The 17,550-nt window shown below is 50.0% G+C and overlaps 1 protein-coding gene across 6 annotated transcripts in view; it reads left to right on the top strand.

Moving 5' to 3' along the window:
• The window catches only part of ehmt2 (euchromatic histone-lysine N-methyltransferase 2), a 100,779-nt gene that overhangs the window by 12,716 nt on the left and 70,513 nt on the right, over positions 1-17,550 (top strand). For all 6 annotated transcript variants that reach the window (XM_072475518.1, XM_072475519.1, XM_072475516.1 and 3 more), the window contains exons 4-10: positions 620-879; positions 2,889-3,041; positions 5,059-5,208; positions 6,372-6,518; positions 6,815-6,970; positions 9,662-9,785; positions 12,301-12,458. In XM_072475518.1, the coding sequence (XP_072331619.1) occupies positions 620-879; positions 2,889-3,041; positions 5,059-5,208; positions 6,372-6,518; positions 6,815-6,970; positions 9,662-9,785; positions 12,301-12,458 (1,148 nt within the window). The remainder of the gene's footprint in view (positions 1-619; positions 880-2,888; positions 3,042-5,058; positions 5,209-6,371; positions 6,519-6,814; positions 6,971-9,661; positions 9,786-12,300; positions 12,459-17,550) is intronic.

Here is a 17,550-nt window from a genome sequence, read left to right as displayed (position 1 = left end):
CTTGCGGTCTTGGACCGAGCAGTTGCCATACCAGGCTGTGATGCTGCCCGATAGGATGCTTTCTATGGTGCATCTGTAAAAGTTGGGAAGGGTTAATGTGGACATGCCAAATTTCCTTAGTTTCCTGAGGAAGTATAGGCGTTGTTGTGCTTTCTCGGTGGTAGCGTCGACATGGGTGGACCAGGACAGATTTTTGGAGATGTGTACCCCAAGGAATTTGAAACTGCTAACTATCTCCACCTCAGCCCCATTGATGCTGACAAGGGTGTGTACAGTACTTTGCTTCTTGAAGTCAATTACCAGCTCTTTAGGTTTGCTGGCATTGAGGGATAGATTGTTGTCGCTGCACCACTCCACTAGGTTCTCTATCTCACTCCTGTATTCGGACTCGTCGTTATTCGAGATCCGGCCCTCTATGGTTGTATCGTCAGCAAACTTGGACATGGAATTGGAACCAAATTTTGCCACGCAGTCGTGTGTGTATAGGGATTATAGTAGGGGGCTAAGTACACAGCCCTGCGGGGTCCCGGTATTGAGGCCTATTGTGGAGGAGGCGTTGTTGTTTATTCTTACTGATTATTAACTGATTCTCACTTGTATTGATGATTTCTTCCCTCAGGTCATGCTGCCAAAACATTCCCTGCCTCCCCCACCAAGGCCCCAGGGGCCAACAGGGCTAAGATGACACTAACCGGGCTCAGCAAGTCTCCAAATTCCATTCAGAGCCTTGCCATGAAACTGCTGAGTGTGCCGACCGGACGGGCAGGGAATGAGGTAGCGGCGGTCCCCGTGGAGGTGCAGAGGCCGATGGCAGCTCCGGACGACAAGCCCAAGATCCACAAAGCGCGAAAGTCGATATCCAGATCCAGCACCAGTCAGGTACCGAAGGGGGTGGTCTGCCTGTGAGCCGTGCTTGCACGGAGGGATGTACACTTGCTGTGTTTGCCCCGTATTGGCCAGGCTGTGAGGATGTGTCCCTCAGGGATCAGTGTTGGGCTCACAATTTACATAGATGATTTGGAGTTGGGGACCAAGGGCAATGTGTCCAAGTTTGCAGACGACACTAAGATGAGTGGTAAAGCAAAAAGTGCAAAGGATACTGGAAGTCTGCAGAGGGATTTGGATAGTTTAAGCGAATGGGCTAGGATCTGGCAGATGGAATACAATGTTGACAAATGTGAGGTTATCCATTTTGGTAGGAATAACAGCAAAAGGGATTATTATTTAAATGATAAAATATTAAAACATGCTGCTGTGCAGAGAGACCTGGGTGTGCTAGTGCATGAGTCGCAAAAAGTTGGTTTACAGGTGCAGCAGGTGATTAAGAAGACAAATGGAATTTTTTCCTTCATTGCTAGAGGGATGGAGTTTAAGAGTAGGGAGGTTATGCTGCAATTGTATAAGATGTTAGTGAGGCCACACCTGGAGTATTGTGTTCAGTTTTTGTCTCCTTACTTGAGAAAGGACGTACTGGCACTGGAGGGTGTGCAGAGGAGATTCACTAGGTTAATCCCAGAGCTGAAGGGGTTGGAGTACGAGGAGAGGTTGAGTAGACTGTGACTGTATTCGTTGGAATTTAGAAGGATGAGGGGGGATCTTATAGAAACATATAAAATTATGAAGGGAATAGATAGGATAGATGCGGGCAGGTTGTTTCCACTGGCGGGTGAAAGCAGAACTGGGGGGCATAGCCTCAAAATAAGGGGAAGTAGATTTAGGACTGAGTTTAGGAGGAACTTCTTCACCCAAAGGGTTGTGAATCTATGGAATTCCTTGCCCAGTGAAGCAGAAGAGTCTTCTTCATTAAATGTTTTTAAGATTAAAAAATAGATAGTTTTTTGAAGAATAAAGGGATTAAGGGTTCTGGTGTTCGGGCCGGAAAGTGGAGCTGAGTCCACAAAAGATCAGCCATGATCTCATTGAATGGCGGAGCAGGCTCGAGGGGCCAGATGGCCTACTCCTGCTCCTAGTTCTTATGTTCTTATGAGGAGGGCGATGAGCTGAGGAGAAGTCGTTTGCCCCTCCATGAGCCTTGTATACACGTTTCAGCGTCGATTGAGTCCGAGAATCACCCTGTGACTCAAAGACGAGAGGCCTTGTCACAACTGACACGAGTGCAAAAGTTAGACTGACCCTCCCGGTGGTGCTGTCTGTCAGATGGGACGTTAAATTGAGGCCCCCATTTGCCCACTTGAGTGGATGTTTAAAAAAAAAGATCCCGTGAGACTATTTTGAGAAAGAGCAGGGGAGTTCTCTCCGGTGTCCTGGCTAATATTTATCCCTCAAATCAACATTACAGTAACATTATCTGGTCGTTATCGCATTGTTATTTGTGGGAGCTTGCTGTAAGTAAATTAGCTGCTGCCTTTCCTACGATACAACAGTTTGAAAAGTATCGGAGCTGTAAAGGGCTTGCTGAGGTTGAGGTCGTAAAAGATTCCCCACAACCAGTCTGGATGGCGCCAGGGAAATTTGGGGTTTGCATGACGAGGGGCGGATGTGGACAAGAAAATGTGACCCGAGATTGCTTGCACTAGATTTTTGCGTTCTTAACTCGGCAGCCAGGGCAGCAAGGTGGCGCAGTGGGTTAACCCTGATGCCTCACGGCGCTGAGGTCCCAGGTTCAATACCGGCTGTGGGTCACTCTGTGTGGAGTTTGCACATTCTCCCCATGTCTGCGTGGGTTTCGCCCCCACAATCAGGGTAGGTGGATTGGCCACGCTAAATTGCCCCTTAATTGGTTAAAAATTAATTGGGTACTCTAAATTTATGTTTTTTTAAACTCGGCAGCCATTCAGTTAAAGCTCACTTTGCTCAAAAATATTGCATCCCCCCCCCCCCCCCCAAAAAAAAAACAAATCCTCCTCTTCTTTACGGCTTTTACACAGAGATTGCCTACAGAACTGGGGACCTTGCCCACCGACCGGGCAAGCCAGGCCCCTGGAGCGGCGGCAGAGGTGGAGCACGCAGTCCCGGCTCAGGACGAGAATCAAGAGGTGCACAGGGCAAGGAAGTCGATACTGAAAGGCAGCTTCAGTCAGGTACGGTGAGCGTGGACCCCTTTGGACCGGCCAACGAGCTACAGTAAATAAGGGGAAGCTGACGTGCGCTGTCTTGCCAGTTTTAAAAAAGTATCTCCCACCCGAAAGCCTCTTCGGAATTAAAACCCCAACTGCTCCCTGACGGCCGTCTCACACTTTTGAGTGAGTTTTGAGATTGCTCTGAGTTAGAAGGCACAATCAGTAACCCTGCTGTCGCCGTCCCACCAGTTCACTCTTCTCCGTGTCTCTCTCCCGTGACCCACAAGGGAAGAGGACTCCAGTCCTACCTGTAGGCGGCCATTCGGCCCATTTTCATATTGACTTGGTGCCATTTGTTTGGGTTGGGGAGGAGGCGGAGATGGAGAATTGGGCCAGCAGACAGCAGGGAACAACACGCTAAGGGCCTCGATGGCAAATGATAGGCGAGTAGACAATCCTTGAGCACCCTTCCCCGTATGCACTGCTGCTGCGTGCCAGGGCAGCACGGTAGCACAATGATCAGCACTGATGCTTCACAGCGCCAGGGTCCCATGTTCGATTCCCGGCTTGGGTCACTGCCTGTGCAGAGTCTGTACATTCACCGTGTCTGCGTGGGTTTCCTCCGGGTGCTCCAGTTTGCTCCCACAAGTCCCGAAAGACGTGCTGTTAGGTGAATTGGACATTCTGAATTCTCCGTCTCTGTGACCCGAACAGGCGCCGGAATGTGGCAACTAGGGGCTTTTCACAATAACTTCACTGCAGTGTTAATGTACGCCTACTTGCGACAATAAAGATTATTTATTTATTTATACTTGTAGTAAAATGGAGAGGAGAATACAATTCCCGAGCTGCTTGGACAAGCCTGGGTTGGCTTGTCCCCTTCTTAAAATTTCACTTTCAATTCAGGTGTAAACGCAACGTTTCTTGGCAGATTGCTTCGTGGTATGGTTGTTCGCAGCTCCAGTGGGTCGCACTCTCTCTCCCTGTGAGCCATAAGTCACCCTCCTCGGTTCCAGTACAGGGGGAAAGCTGCACTGTCAGAGATGCCATCAATCGAGGGAGCCTTGCTTCTGCCCCCTCGGGTGGCTGTGACAGATCCACCATTTGGAAAGAGAGCGGGGGAATTTTCCTTGCTGCCCACAGCCAATATTTATCCCTTAACCAACACCACTAAAGCCCGTTACCATGTTACTGTTTGTGGAGAGTTTACTCTGCACAAACTCCTGCCACATTTCCTACAGTACAACAGTCACTACATTTCAGAAAGAACTTCATTGGCTGTAAAGCCATTTGGGACATTTTTAGGCTGTGAAAGGCGCTCTGTAAATGCATCGTCTTTTTCTTGAAGCATATCAGTCGCCTTTTACTAACCTTGATGCTCCTTTTAACTGCCGCCGCGTACTTGAATAGTGTACATTTGACTAAATCTGCCTCTTCTGCAGAAAGCTGGATTTTATTAATTGCAGTGTGATTATAACTCTTCTAACAGCTCCCAGGGCAGCACAGCAGCACAGTGGTTAGCACAGTTGCTTCACAGCTCCACGGTCACAGGTTCGATTCCCGGCTTGGGCCACCGCCTGCGCGGAGTCTGCACGTTCTCCCCGTGGCTGCGTGGGTTTCCTCCGGGTGCTCCAGTTTCCTCCCACAGTCCAAAGATGTGCAGGTTAGGTGGATTCACCATGCTAAATTGTCCCTGAGTGTCCAGAAACGCGAGGTGGGGTTACGGGAATAGGGTGGCGGCGTGGGCCTAAATAGGGTGCTCTTTCCAAGGGCCGGTGCAGACGCGATGGGCCGAATGGCCTCCTTGTGCACTGTAAATTCTGTGATTCTATGAACAGCTGTTTGTGACGTGGTTGGGGGGATTACGTTTCAAAGTTGCACTTTTTAGGTGGTTTGGTGCAGGGGGAGGTATAAAATGGTGCACACGCACAAATAGTCCCATCTGGCAGCGAGTCCGGCATTGTGTGTGAACCAAAGTATTCCATTCCCCGACATCCGATTGCTTGTTTGTGACTGATTGATGCCTCACTCCACACAGAGCTTGGCGGAGAAGTTGGCGAGCTTGCCCATTGGACGGGCAGCTGGTGATGCTGCTGGGGGAACGGCAGAGCAGGCGGCACAGCCTCAGGACGAGAACCAGGATGTTCACCGAGCCAGAAAGTCCATCCTCAAAGGCCACTTCAGTCAGGTGAGGAGAGAAAAGCCCTCACTTAGTGTTATAACCTGCCTGCTTACCATTGGCTGGGGACTAATGACAATCCCACAATCCTGTGGGAGTATGAGCTTCCCCAATGAGGGGGGCGGAGAAACCATTAGTAAACTCCAAGTATAAATAAAGCTGGCCAGTTTGGAACCAGCAGGAAGGAATGTGCAGCAAGGTACGTTGCTGCTGCTGTATATATATGTTATTGTAAATAAATGTTATTACTTTGTATCCTTAAAACTCGTGCTGGATTATTCGTGGCCCTCACAAAACTTAGCTTTTGCAAACTGATGGACAAATCGGCGAAATACTAAAATACTGGAGTGGTTTCCGTCTCTGTTATAATTGTGTAAATAAGGGACTTCAAACGTTAAGGCAGAGGTACACAGATTCTTCACTAACAAAGGAGTCAAGAGATAGGGGGAGGAGGGGGGGCGTGCAGGTGAGATTGTGTTGAGGCCACGATCAGATCAGCTGTTATCTTATTGAGCATTGGGGCAGGCTCCTGTTTCTAATTCGTACGTTCGTTTGCACATGAGGCTGATCGGACGATTTAATATCCTCCTCGCTCTGCCCCTCCCCTCCTCACTCTGCCCCTCCCCTCCTCGCTCTGCCCCTCCCATCCTCGCTCTGCCCCTCCCCTCCTCGCTCTGCCCCTCCCCTCCTCGCTCTGCCCCTCCCCTCCTCGCTCTGCCCCTCCCCCCCTCGCTCTGCCCCTCCCCCACCTCGCTCTGCCCCTCCCCCTCGCTCTGCCCCTCCCCCCCTCGCTCTGCCCCTCCCCTCCTCGCTCTGCCCCTCCCCCCCTCGCTCTGCCCCTCCCCCCTCGCTCTTCCCCTCCCCCTCGCTCTTCCCCTCCCCTCCTCGCTCTGCCCCTCCCCCTCGCTCTGCCCCTCCCCCTCGCTCTGCCCCTCCCCCTCGCTCTGCCCCTCCCCCCCGCGCTCTGCCCCTCCCCCCCGCGCTCTGCCCCTCCCCCTCGCTCTGCCCCTCCCCCTCGCTCTGCCCCTCCCCCTCGCTCTGCCCCTCCCCCTCGCTCTGCCCCTCCCCCTCGCTCTGCCCCTCCCCCTCCTCCTTGGCACCCTCGTTTTAACCATCATCATTGTCACACCCACTACTCCTTTGACCTTCTGTTCTGATTGGCATCCACATAGGCACACACCAAGAGGATGGCAGGCATGCTGACTGGTCGGAAAGGCAGTGAGGCTGCCGTGGAGACAGAGGTCGTGGTTCCGGATCTGGAGGAGTATCCAGAGGTCCACAGAGCGAGAAAATCCTTTCTCTCAACAAGCATCAATCCGGTACAGTGGATATTATGGGAGGTGACTGCTGATCGAGCAGTGATGTGAAAACAGCCTGGCATTAAAAAGCGAACCAGGAGCTTTTACTTTTTAAAGGGGTTTGGGTAAATTGTGTATTGTATTCCTTGAAGTATACGCACTTGGCAGCACTTCATTTCAGAATGAACAGTGGGGCAGGAATCAATACGTTTGAGTGAGCCCTAAACATAAGCCTCAGACCAGTGAGGGCTTAATGACTGTTAATTTATCCCTCTCACCCACCCCTTTTTGTTCCCCATGATGTGCATTGAATTCAGGGTTTGACTAGGAACCGTCCAAGCGAGATCATTGGCCAAAGCGGAAATGAGGTGTCGATCGCAACAGCTGAGAGACAGGATCCTCCTCAGGAGCAGGTGGAGAAAGTGAAGGTCCACAGAGCCAGGAAGTCGATGTTTAAACCCAACCCTGCTCAGGTACGTTGCACTGTCTGCACTCACGCAGCCCAGCCCTGGACTCGGGCGTCACTGAAACTCCAAGCTCCACAGTTTGAAAACAGCGTCACTCGGTTTTATGATCCAAACACTGGGGCTCAGGTTTGGCACGAGATTAAGCACTGTTTGTGCGCCGAGAGTACCAATGTGTCACAGCACTGTGGAGTGCGATGGACGGACCTCATCATAACCTCCTTGGCGGTTCAGTACGCAACACGCAGGCTGTAGAGCTCTCTGCACAACAGGACTCTAAAACAGACAAAAGGAACATGGAATCCTGGCAACATTTGGGAAGTTTTTATAACTCCACACGCCAGTTATATGTGTGACTGGGTTTTCAGAATTCTGAGCCACCTGTTTTGTCAGGGGTCCATCCGGCGATTGGGAAACTTCCCGATCCTCCGCGCCATCAACATTCAGAGGGGAATGTTGTAGCCTTGCTTCTCCAACCTCTGCCCCCCCCCCCCCCTTCAGAGAGTGAAATGGAAAGGCGGGGATTGGGTGAGGGTGGGAAACAGCCCATAGGTCCACACGCGTCCATGGTTGATATGATATAGGTGCAGAATTAGGCCGTTTGGCTCATCGAGTCTGTTCTGCCATTTGATAATGGCTGATCTCATCCTAGCCTTAACTCTGCCATCCTTCCCGTTCTCCATCACCCTTCAACCCACTACCAATTAAAAATCTGCCCAGCTCCTCCTTAAATTTACTCACTGTCCCAGCACCAACCGCAGTCTGGGGTAGCGAATTCAACAGATTCACAACCCTTTGGGAAAAGTAGTTTCTCAGCAGCACGGTAGCATTGTGGATAGCACAATTGCTTCACAGCTCCAGGGTCCCAGGTTCGATTCCCGGCTTGGGTCACTGTCTGTGCGGAGTCTGCACTTCCTCCCCGTGTCTGCCTGGGTTTCCTCTGGGTGCTCCGGTTTCCTCCCACAGTCCAAAGATGTGCACGTTAGGTGGATTGGCCATGATAAATTGCCCTTAGTGTCCAAAATTGCCCTTCGTGTTGGGTGGGGTTACTGGGTTATGGGGTTCGGGTGGAGGTGTTGACCTTGGGTAGGGTGCTCTTTCCAAGAGACGGTGCAGACTTGATGGGCCGAATGGCCTCTTTCTGCACTGTCAATTCTATGAAATTCCTTAACTCTGTTTTAAATTTGCGACCGGCTATCCGAAGGCATCTCGTTCGAGAATGCCCCACAAGAGGAAGCATCTGCTCCACTTCTGCTTTATCCATAACTTTTATCATCTTGTATACCTCAATTTAATCTCCCCTCATTCTTATAAACTCAAGGAAGTATAGGCCTAAACTGTTCAATCACTCGCCATACGACAAGCCCCCTCACCTCTGGAATCAACTTTGTGAACCTCCTCCGAGATTAGTCATGGATTACATCGGAACTTCACCACACAGACACAGCCCATTTGGCCCAACCAATTCACCCATTCCTACTGCAGAAGGGGAGAGGCAGAATCCCAACTTTAAAAAAATTACATGACAGACAGATGTGGTTTGATGAAACATACTTTGAAGTCATTAACTAAAACAGTATTCACACGAAAAGGCGTTAAATAAGGACACCTCGGAGCTTTTGCACCACACGAGCCCACTGTGCGTGCTCTACTTACATATATCTGGTCAGCAGTTGAGTGTAGAGATGTGTTGCCTGATGTACACTGCTGACACTCTCAGACAGAGAGATCCAGGACAGGGTTATGGATCGTATCTTTTTTTCATTTTTCCCTTTTTATAAATTTCGAGGTGCCCGAATCCGAGAGGTTCAGAGCCCAGAATAGGCCATTCGGCCCATCGCATCCGCACCGGTCAAAACAACCAGCTCACTATTCTAATCCCATTTTCCACCACTTGGCCCATAACCTTGCATGCCCTGGCATCGCAAATGCACATCTTTTTTTTTTCTTACTTTATCAGAGTTGAAATGTCAAAGCTCAGAGTGTGGACAGGGGCAAACCCCCAATCCAGCTCCTTGCCTGCTCCAAAAACCAATTCAAATTGAATCCATTTGAAAAACAATGAAAAATGAAATGAAAATCGCTTATTGTCACCAGTCGGCTTCAAATGAAGTTACTGTGAAAAGCCCCCAGTCGCCACATTCCGGCGCCTGTTCGGGGAGGCTGGTACGGGAATTGAACCCGCGCTGATGGCCTGCCTTGGTCTGCTTTACAAGCCAACTATTTAGCCCTGTGCTAAACCAGCCCCTGCTTTCATGATCCCCACAAGAGAGACATCCCAGATTCAGGCATTACAGCTGACCTCACGCTCATCTCAGCCAGAAGGCCAAAAAGCGATTGCAAGTGCATATCTAAATGCTTCTTAAATGTTGTGAGGATTCCAGCCTCCACCACCCTTTCAGGCAGCGCGTTCCAGATTCCCACCACCCGCTGGGAGAAAATGTCTTTCCTCACGTCCGCTCTAAACCTCCTGCCTCTTAGCTGAATTCTGTGACCCCCCTGGTCATTGATCCCTCCACCAAGGAGGTCCGGCTGAATGACTAGAGCTTCCTCGAGGCGATTCCCAAATCCCTGTGCCCAGCTCCCCACCCAGACTTCAAACCCTGCTCCTATTTAATGTTGCACTCGGTGATCCGTGCGCTGTCTTTCTCGAGGATTGCTCTGTGTTTAAATTGCTTTGTGTTTTACTTGGTTTCTCAGATAAAGCTGGTGGAAATAAAAGGTGACTCGTGCCACCCCAATCATCTTAACCTGAGTACGCAGCAGCAGTTTGAGTTGCTGCCCAGCAGAGGGGCGGCGGATGCTGAAGCAGGTGTGCCAACAGGTAAAGGACACGATTCCTTGAAACATGAGCAACAGCTGACGTGTGAATGTGATCCTTATTGCGGTGCTCTCAGTTAGGCTGCCAGCTGTGCTTTAGTAGGTGGCGTTTATGCCCTCCGATCCTTAAGATCATGGGTTCAGTCACCTCTGGCAGCTTGAATCCATATTTCCAGCCTGCCCCTCCCAGTGCAGTGCCAAGGGGTGGCACAGTGGCTAGCACTGCTGCCTCACCGTGCCAGGGACCCGGGTTTGATTCTGACCTTGGGTGACTATCTGTGTGGAGTTTGCATGTTCTCCCCGTGGCGGCGCGTCTTTCCTCCGGGTGCTCCGGTTTCCTCCCACAGTCCAAAAGTGTGTAGTTTAGGTGAATTGGTCATGCTAAATTGCCCCTTAGTGTCCAAAGATCTGTACTTTAGGTTGGATTATGAAGAGGGTGGAGGAGTGGGCCTGGGTAGAGTGCCCTTTCAGAGGGTTGGTGCAGATTCAATGGGCCAAATGGGTGCCTCGTTCAAGGGAGCGCTTCAAGGATGATTCATGGGAGTGCTGCACTGTCAGAGGGTCAGTACTGAGGGACCGCTGCACTGTCAGAGGGTCAGTACTGAGGGAGGGCTGCACTGTCAGAGGGTCAGTACTGAGGAAGTGCTGCACTGTCAGAGGGTCAGTGCTGAGGGAGTGCTGCACTGTCAGAGGGTCAGTACTGAGGGAGGGCTGCACTGTCAGAGGGTCAGTGCTGAGGGAGTGCTGCACTGTCAGAGGGTCAGTACTGAGGGAGGGCTGCACTGTTAAAGGGTCAGTGCTGAGGGAGTGCTGCACTGTCAGAGAGTCAGTACTGAGGGAGTGCTGCACTGTCAGAGGGTCAGTGCTGAGGGAGTGCTGCACTGTCAGAGGGTCAGTGCTGAGGGAGTGCTGCACTGTCAGAGGGTCAGTACTGAGGGAGCGCTGCACTGTCAGAGGGTCAGTACTGAGGGAGCGCTGCTCTGTCAGAGGGTCAGTACTGAGCGAGAGCTGCACTGTCAGGGGGCAGTGCTGAGGGTGTGCTGCACTGTCAGAGGGTCAGTACTGAGGGAGTGCTGCACTGTCAGAGGGTCAGTACTGAGGGAGTGCTGCACTGTCAGAGGGTCAGTACTGAGGGAGTGCTGCACTGTCAGAGGGTCAGTGCTGAGGGTGTGCTGCACTGTCAGAGGGTCAGTGCTGAGGGAGTGCTGCACTGTCAGAGGGTCAGTGCTGAGGGAGTGCTGCACTGTCAGAGGGTCAGTACTGAGGGAGCGCTGCACTGTCAGAGGGTCAGTACTGAGGGAGCGCTGCTCTGTCAGAGGGTCAGTACTGAGCGAGAGCTGCACTGTCAGGGGGCAGTGCTGAGGGTGTGCTGCACTGTCAGAGGGTCAGTACTGAGGGAGTGCTGCACTGTCAGAGGGTCAGTACTGAGGGAGTGCTGCACTGTCAGAGGGTCAGTACTGAGGGAGTGCTGCACTGTCAGAGGGTCAGTGCTGAGGGTGTGCTGCACTGTCAGAGGGTCAGTACTGAGGGAGTGCTGCAATGTCAAGAGGGTCAGTACTGCGGGAGTGCTGCACTGTCAGAGAGTCAGTACTGAGGGACCGCTGCACTGTCAGTGGCTCAGTACTGAAGGGGTGGTGTATTATCTGAAGGCCGGTCCTGAGGGAGTGCGGCACTGTCAGAGGGTCAGTACTGAGCGAGAGCTGCACTGTCAGGGGGCAGTGCTGAGGGTGTGCTGCACTGTCAGAGGGTCAGTGCTGAGGGAGAGCTGCACTGTCAGAGGGTCAGTGCTGAGGGTGTGCTGCACTGTCAGAGGGTCAGTGCTGAGGGAGTGCTGTGCTGTCAGAGGGTCAGTACTGCGGGAGTGCTGCACTGTCAGAGAGTCAGTACTGAGGGACCGCTGCACTGTCAGTGGCTCAGTACTGAAGGGGAGGTGTATTATCTGAAGGTCGGTCCTGAGGGATTGCTGCACTGTCAGCAGGTGGGCACTGAAGAAGTGCTGGACTGTCGGGTTCTGCATGGAGGGAATGCTTCACTGTCAGTGGGTCAGGACTGAGGGAGTGCTGCACTGTCAGACGGTTGGTACTGAGGGAGTGCTGTGTTGTCAGAGGGTTGGTACTGAGGGAGTGCTGCACTGTCGGTCGTGCCCTCTCAGATGAAATGTTATACTGCTGCCCCTCTGCCCCTTTGCATCGAAGTAAAAGATCTCATGTCTGTAATATCAGAAGAGCCATAGGAGAGTTATCCCTGGTGTCCTGGAGCCAGTATTTGTTGCTTATCCAAAATCGCGATACTAGATGATGTGACTGGTCATCATCAGATTGTTGTTTGTGCGAGCTTGCTGTGTGTAAATTTGCTTCTGCGTTTTCTACAATACACTAGTTTTTTTCACTGCCGAAATATTTCATTTGCTGTCAAGGGTTTTGGGACATTGTACGCTCCAAAATTACTGCAAGCTCTTTGCTCCTGGATGTGCGGCCCTGGCTTCCTACAGTTTGATATTTCACTTTGTTGATCCACAGGTCTCATCAGGAGGAGGAAACCTGAAAGCTTCGGCCTGGAACCCCCAAAGAAAAGCAGTCTTCTGAAGGAAGAAATGGCCAAGGAGCTCACACCTCTGGGATCTGTGCGGGCCGGAATGAGGGCAGGTGCTGAGCCAGTAACCAGTGGTGGTGCCTTGGTGAGTGCTCGTACTAGCCACCGCCTGGTGCCCAGGTACACCACTGTATCCTCGTGCTGATTCCTCCTACGTCATGAGAGAATGATCTCTTTAAAATTATGCCAAGATTCGATAGGTTAGGGCGGGGCTTTTAAAAATTCATTTGCAGAATGTGACCATCGCTGACTAGGCCATCGCTAGTTGCCCTTCAGAATGTGGTGGTGAGCTGCCTTCTTGAGCAGCTGTAGTCCCTGAGCTGTTGGTTCACCCACAGTGCTGTTAGGGAGGGAATATCCAGCGACAGAAGGAATGGCAATATATTTCCAAGTCGGGATGGTGAGTGATTTGGAGGGGAATCTCCAGGTGGTGGGATTGCCAGGTATCTGCTGCTCTTGTCCCTTCTAGATGGTAGTAGTCATGGGTTTGGAAGTTGCTGCTTTTCACAGTAACTTCATTGCAGTGTTAATCTAAGCCTACTTGTGACAATAAAGATTATTATTAAGGAACCATGCATGGTTCTTTAAGCATGCAGCGCATCTTGTAGATGGTACACACGGCTGCCACTGTTCGTCAGTGGCGGAGGGCTTGAATGTTTGTGGAAGGGGTAGCAATCAGGTAGGGCTGCTTTGTCCTGCATGGTGTCAAACTTCTTGAGTGTTGTTGGAGTGAACATGTTTGCAGGCGAGTCCAGAACCAGGGGCTGTAAATTGAAGACCGTCAAGAATAAATCCGGAGAACCATGCATGGTTCCTTCATAATAATCTTTATTGTCACAAGTAGGCTTAGATTAACACTGCAATGAAGTTACTATGAAAAGCAGCAACTTCCAAACCCATGACTACAGGGAGGGTGCAGGAGGGAGGGTTTCAGATTTCTGGATAATTGGGGCTCATTCTGGGGTCGGTGGGACCTCTACAAACAGGATGGCCTCCACCTGGACCAGAGGGGTACCTATATCCTGAGGGGGAAATTTGCTAATGCTCTTCGGGAGGGTTTAGACTAGTTCAGCAGAGGCTTGGGAACCTGAATTGTAGCTCCAGTATACAGGACGTTGAGAATAGTGAGGTCATGAGTAAGGTTTTAAAGTTGCAGGAGTGTACCGGCAGGCAGGAAGCTGGTTTAAAGTGTGTCTTCTTCAATGCCAGGAGCATCCGGAATAAGGTGGGTGAACTTGCGGCATGGGTTGGTACCTGGGCGAAGACATGGATAGAGCAGGGACAGGAATGGTTGTTGCAGGTGCCGGGGTTTCGATATTTCACTAAGCTCAGGGAAGGTGGTAAAAGAGGGGAAGGGGTGGCATTGTTAGTCAAGGACAGTATTACGGTGGCAGAAAGGACGTTTGATGAGGACTCGTCTACTGAGGTAGTATGGGCTGAGGTTAGAAACAGGAAAGGAGAGGTCACCCTGTTAGGGGTTTTCTATAGGCCTCCGAAAAGTTCTAAAAATGTAGAGGAAAGGATTACAAAGATGATTCTGGATAGGAGCGAAAGCAACAGGATAGTTGTTGTGGGGGACTTTAACTTTCCAAATATTGACTGGAAACGCTATAGTTCGAGTACTTGAGATGGGTCTGTTTTTGTCCAATGTGTGCAGGAGGGTTTCCTGACACAGGCGAGGCCATATTGGATTTGGTACTGGGTAATGAACCAGGACAGGTGTTAGATTTGGAGGTAGGTGAGCACTTTGGTGATAGTGACCACAATTCAATTACGTTTACTTTAGTGATGGAAAGGGATAGGTATATACAGCAGGGCAAGAGTTATATCTGGCGGAAAGGCAATTATGATGCGATGAGGCATGACCTAGGATGCATCAGATGGAGAGGAAAACTGCAGGGGATGGGCACAATGGAAATGTGGAGCTTGTTCAAGGAACAGCTACTGCGTGTCCTTGATAAGTATGTACCTGTCAGGCAGGGAGGAAGTGGTCGAGCAAGGGAACCGTGGTTTACTAAAGCAGTCAAAACACTTGTCAAGAGGAAGAAGGAGGCTTATGAAAAGATGAGACATGAAGGTTCAGTTAGGGCGCTCGAGAGTTACAAGTTAGCTAGGAAGGACCTAAAGAGAGAGCTAAGAAGAGCCAGGAAGGGACATGAGGTAAGATCAAGGATAACCCCAAAGCTTTCTATAAGATATGTCAGGAATAAACGAATGACTAGGGTAAGAGTAGGGCCAGTCAAGGACAGTAGTGGGAAGTTGTGCTTGGAGTCCGAGGAGATAGGAGAGGTGCTAAATGAATATTTTTCAATCAGTATTCACACAGGAAAAATGTTGTGGAGGAGAATACTTAGATTCAGGCGACTGTACTAGAAGGGCTTGAGGTTCATAAGGAGGAGGTGTTAGCAATTCTGGAAAGTGTGAAAATAGATAAGTCCCCTGGGCTGGATGGGATTTATCCTAGGATTCTGTGGGAAGCTAGGGAGGAGATTGCTGAGCCTTTGGTTTTGATCTTTAAGTCATCTTTGTCTACAGGAGACTGGAGGATAGCAAATGTTGTCCCCTTGTTCAAGAAGGGGAGTAGAGACAACAACCCCGGTAACTATAGACCAGTGAGCCTTGCTTCTGTTGTGGACAAAATCTTGGAAAGGTTTATAAGAGATAGGATGTACAATCATCTGGAAAGGAATAATTTGATTAGAGATAGTCAACACGGTTTTGTGAAGGGTAGGTCGTGCCTCACAAACCTTATTGAGTTCTTTGAGAAGGTGACCAAACAGGTGGATGAGGGTAAAGCAGTTGATGTGGTGTATAAGGATTTCAGTAAAGCGTTTGATAAGGTTCCCCACGGTAGGCTACTGCAGAAAATATGGAGGCATGGGATTCAGGGTGATTTAGCAGTTTGGATCAGAAATTGGCTAGCTGGAAGAAGACAAAGGGTGGTGGTTGATGGGAAATGTTCAGACTGGAGTCCAGTTACTAGTGGTGGACCACAAGGATCTGTTTTGGGGCCGCTGCTGTTTGTCATTTTTATAAATGACCTGGAGGAGGGCGTAGAAGGATGGGTGAGGAAATTTGCAGATGACACTAAAGTCGGTGGAGTTGTGGACAGTACGGAAGGATGTTACAAGTCACAGAGGGACATAGATAAGCTGCAGCGCTGGGCTGAGAGGTGGCAAATGGAGTTTAATGCAGAAAAGTGTGAGGTGATTCATTTTGGAAGGAATAACAGGAAGACAGAGTACTGGGGTAATGGTAAGATTCTTGGTAGTATGGATGAGCAGAGAGATCTCGGTGTCCATGTACTTAGATCCCTGAAAGTTGCCACCCAGGTTGAGAGGGTTGTTAAGGCGTACGGTGTGTTAGCTTTTATTGGTCGAGGGATTGAGTTTCGGAGCCATGAGGTCATGTTTCAGCTGTACAAAACTCTGATGCGGCCGCATTTGGAGTATTGCGTGCAATTCTGGTCGCCGCATTATAGGAAGGATGTGGAAGCATTGGAAAGGGTGCAGAGGAGATTTACCAGAACGTTGCCTGGTATGGAGGGAAGATCTTATGAGGAAAGGCTGAGGGACTTGAGGCTGTTTTCATTAGAGAGAAGAAGGTTAAGAGGTGACTTAATTGAGGCATGCAAGATGATCAGAGGATTGGATAGGGTGGACAGTGAGAGCCTTTTTCCTCGGATGGTGATGTCTAGCATGAGGGGACATAGCTTTAAATTGAGGGGAGATAGATATAAGACAGATGTCAGAGGTAGGTTCTTTACTCAGAGAGTAGTAAGGGTGTGGAATGCCCTGCCTGCAACAGTAGTGGGGCCGAAGGGCCTGTACTGCGCTGTAATGTTCTATCTATTCATGTGCAACCTCTTTAGTCAGAGAGTGGTGACAATGTGGAATCCATTACCACAGGCCGCCATTGTGGTTAGTTGCATCGATGGATTTAAGGGGAGGCTCAATAAACATGTGAAGGAGAAAGGAACAGAAGGATATGTTGGCAATGTAATAGGGTAGGATGGGATTGTTAGTAAGAAATCAAATTAATCGATAGCAAGACGCGATATAGGATCAGAAGGCATAGAATCTGTGTGGGTAGAGTTGAGGAATCGCAAATGTAAAAAGACCCTGATGGGAGTCATGTACAGGTCCCCTAGCAGTAATCCAGAGGTGGAGCAGGAGATAGAAAAGGCATGTAAAAAAAGTCAATATTACAATAATCATGGCAGGAGTTTTGGGGTTTTTGGGGAGACACAACAGAAATTCATCCTAAGGAGGAGGAAACATGCTAAGGGAAGGCCGAGGCATCCATGGCTGATGGGGGAAGTCCAGGACAGCATTTTAAAAAAAGCATACAAAGTGGCGATGATTAATGGAAAACCATAGGATTGAGAAGCCTTTAAAAGTGAGCAGAGGACAACTAAAAAAGCAATAAAGGGGGAGGGGAGAAGATAAAATGTGAGTGTAAGCAAGCTAGTAATATACAAGAAGATAGCAAGAGTTTTTTCAATATATAAAAGGTAAGCGAGAGAGAGGCAAGAATAGACATTGGACCACTGGAAAATGAGGTTGGAGGAGTAGCAATAGGGAACAAAGAAATGGCAGAGGAACTGAATAGTTACTTTGCATCAGTCTTCACGGTGGAAGACACCAGTGGGATACCAGACCTCGAGGAGAATCCGGGGCAGAGGTGAGTGTGGTGGCCATCACTGAGGAGAAGGTTCTGCAGAAACTGAAAGGTCTGAAGGTGGATAAATCACCTGGACTGGCTGGACTATACCCCAGGGCTCGAAAGGAGACAGGCGAGGAGATTGTGGAGCCATTGGTGGTGATCTTTCAGGAATCACTGGAGGCAGGGCGGGTCCCCGAGGACTGGAAAGTAGTTTATGTAACACTGCTTTAAGAAGGGAGGGAGGCAGAAGATAGGAAATAATAGGCCAGTAAGCCTGACTTTGGTAATTGGTAAGAGTTTAGAGTCCATTATTAAAGATGAAATTGCAAGGCAGCATGGTGGATAGCACTGCTGCCTCATGGCGCCGTGGCCCCACGTTCCATCCCAGCTCAGGGTCACTGTCCGTGTGAAGTTTGCACATTCTCCCTGTGTTTGCATGGGTTTCGCCCCCACAACTCAAAGATGTGCAGGGTAGGTGGATTGGCCACGCTAAATTGAAAATGAAAAATGAA

Source organism: Scyliorhinus torazame, chromosome 14 (assembly GCF_047496885.1).
Source record: "Scyliorhinus torazame isolate Kashiwa2021f chromosome 14, sScyTor2.1, whole genome shotgun sequence".
NCBI lineage: Eukaryota > Metazoa > Chordata > Chondrichthyes > Carcharhiniformes > Scyliorhinidae > Scyliorhinus > Scyliorhinus torazame.
Note: the sequence above shows the minus strand (reverse complement) of the source record. Positions and strands in the feature narration are given on the sequence as shown.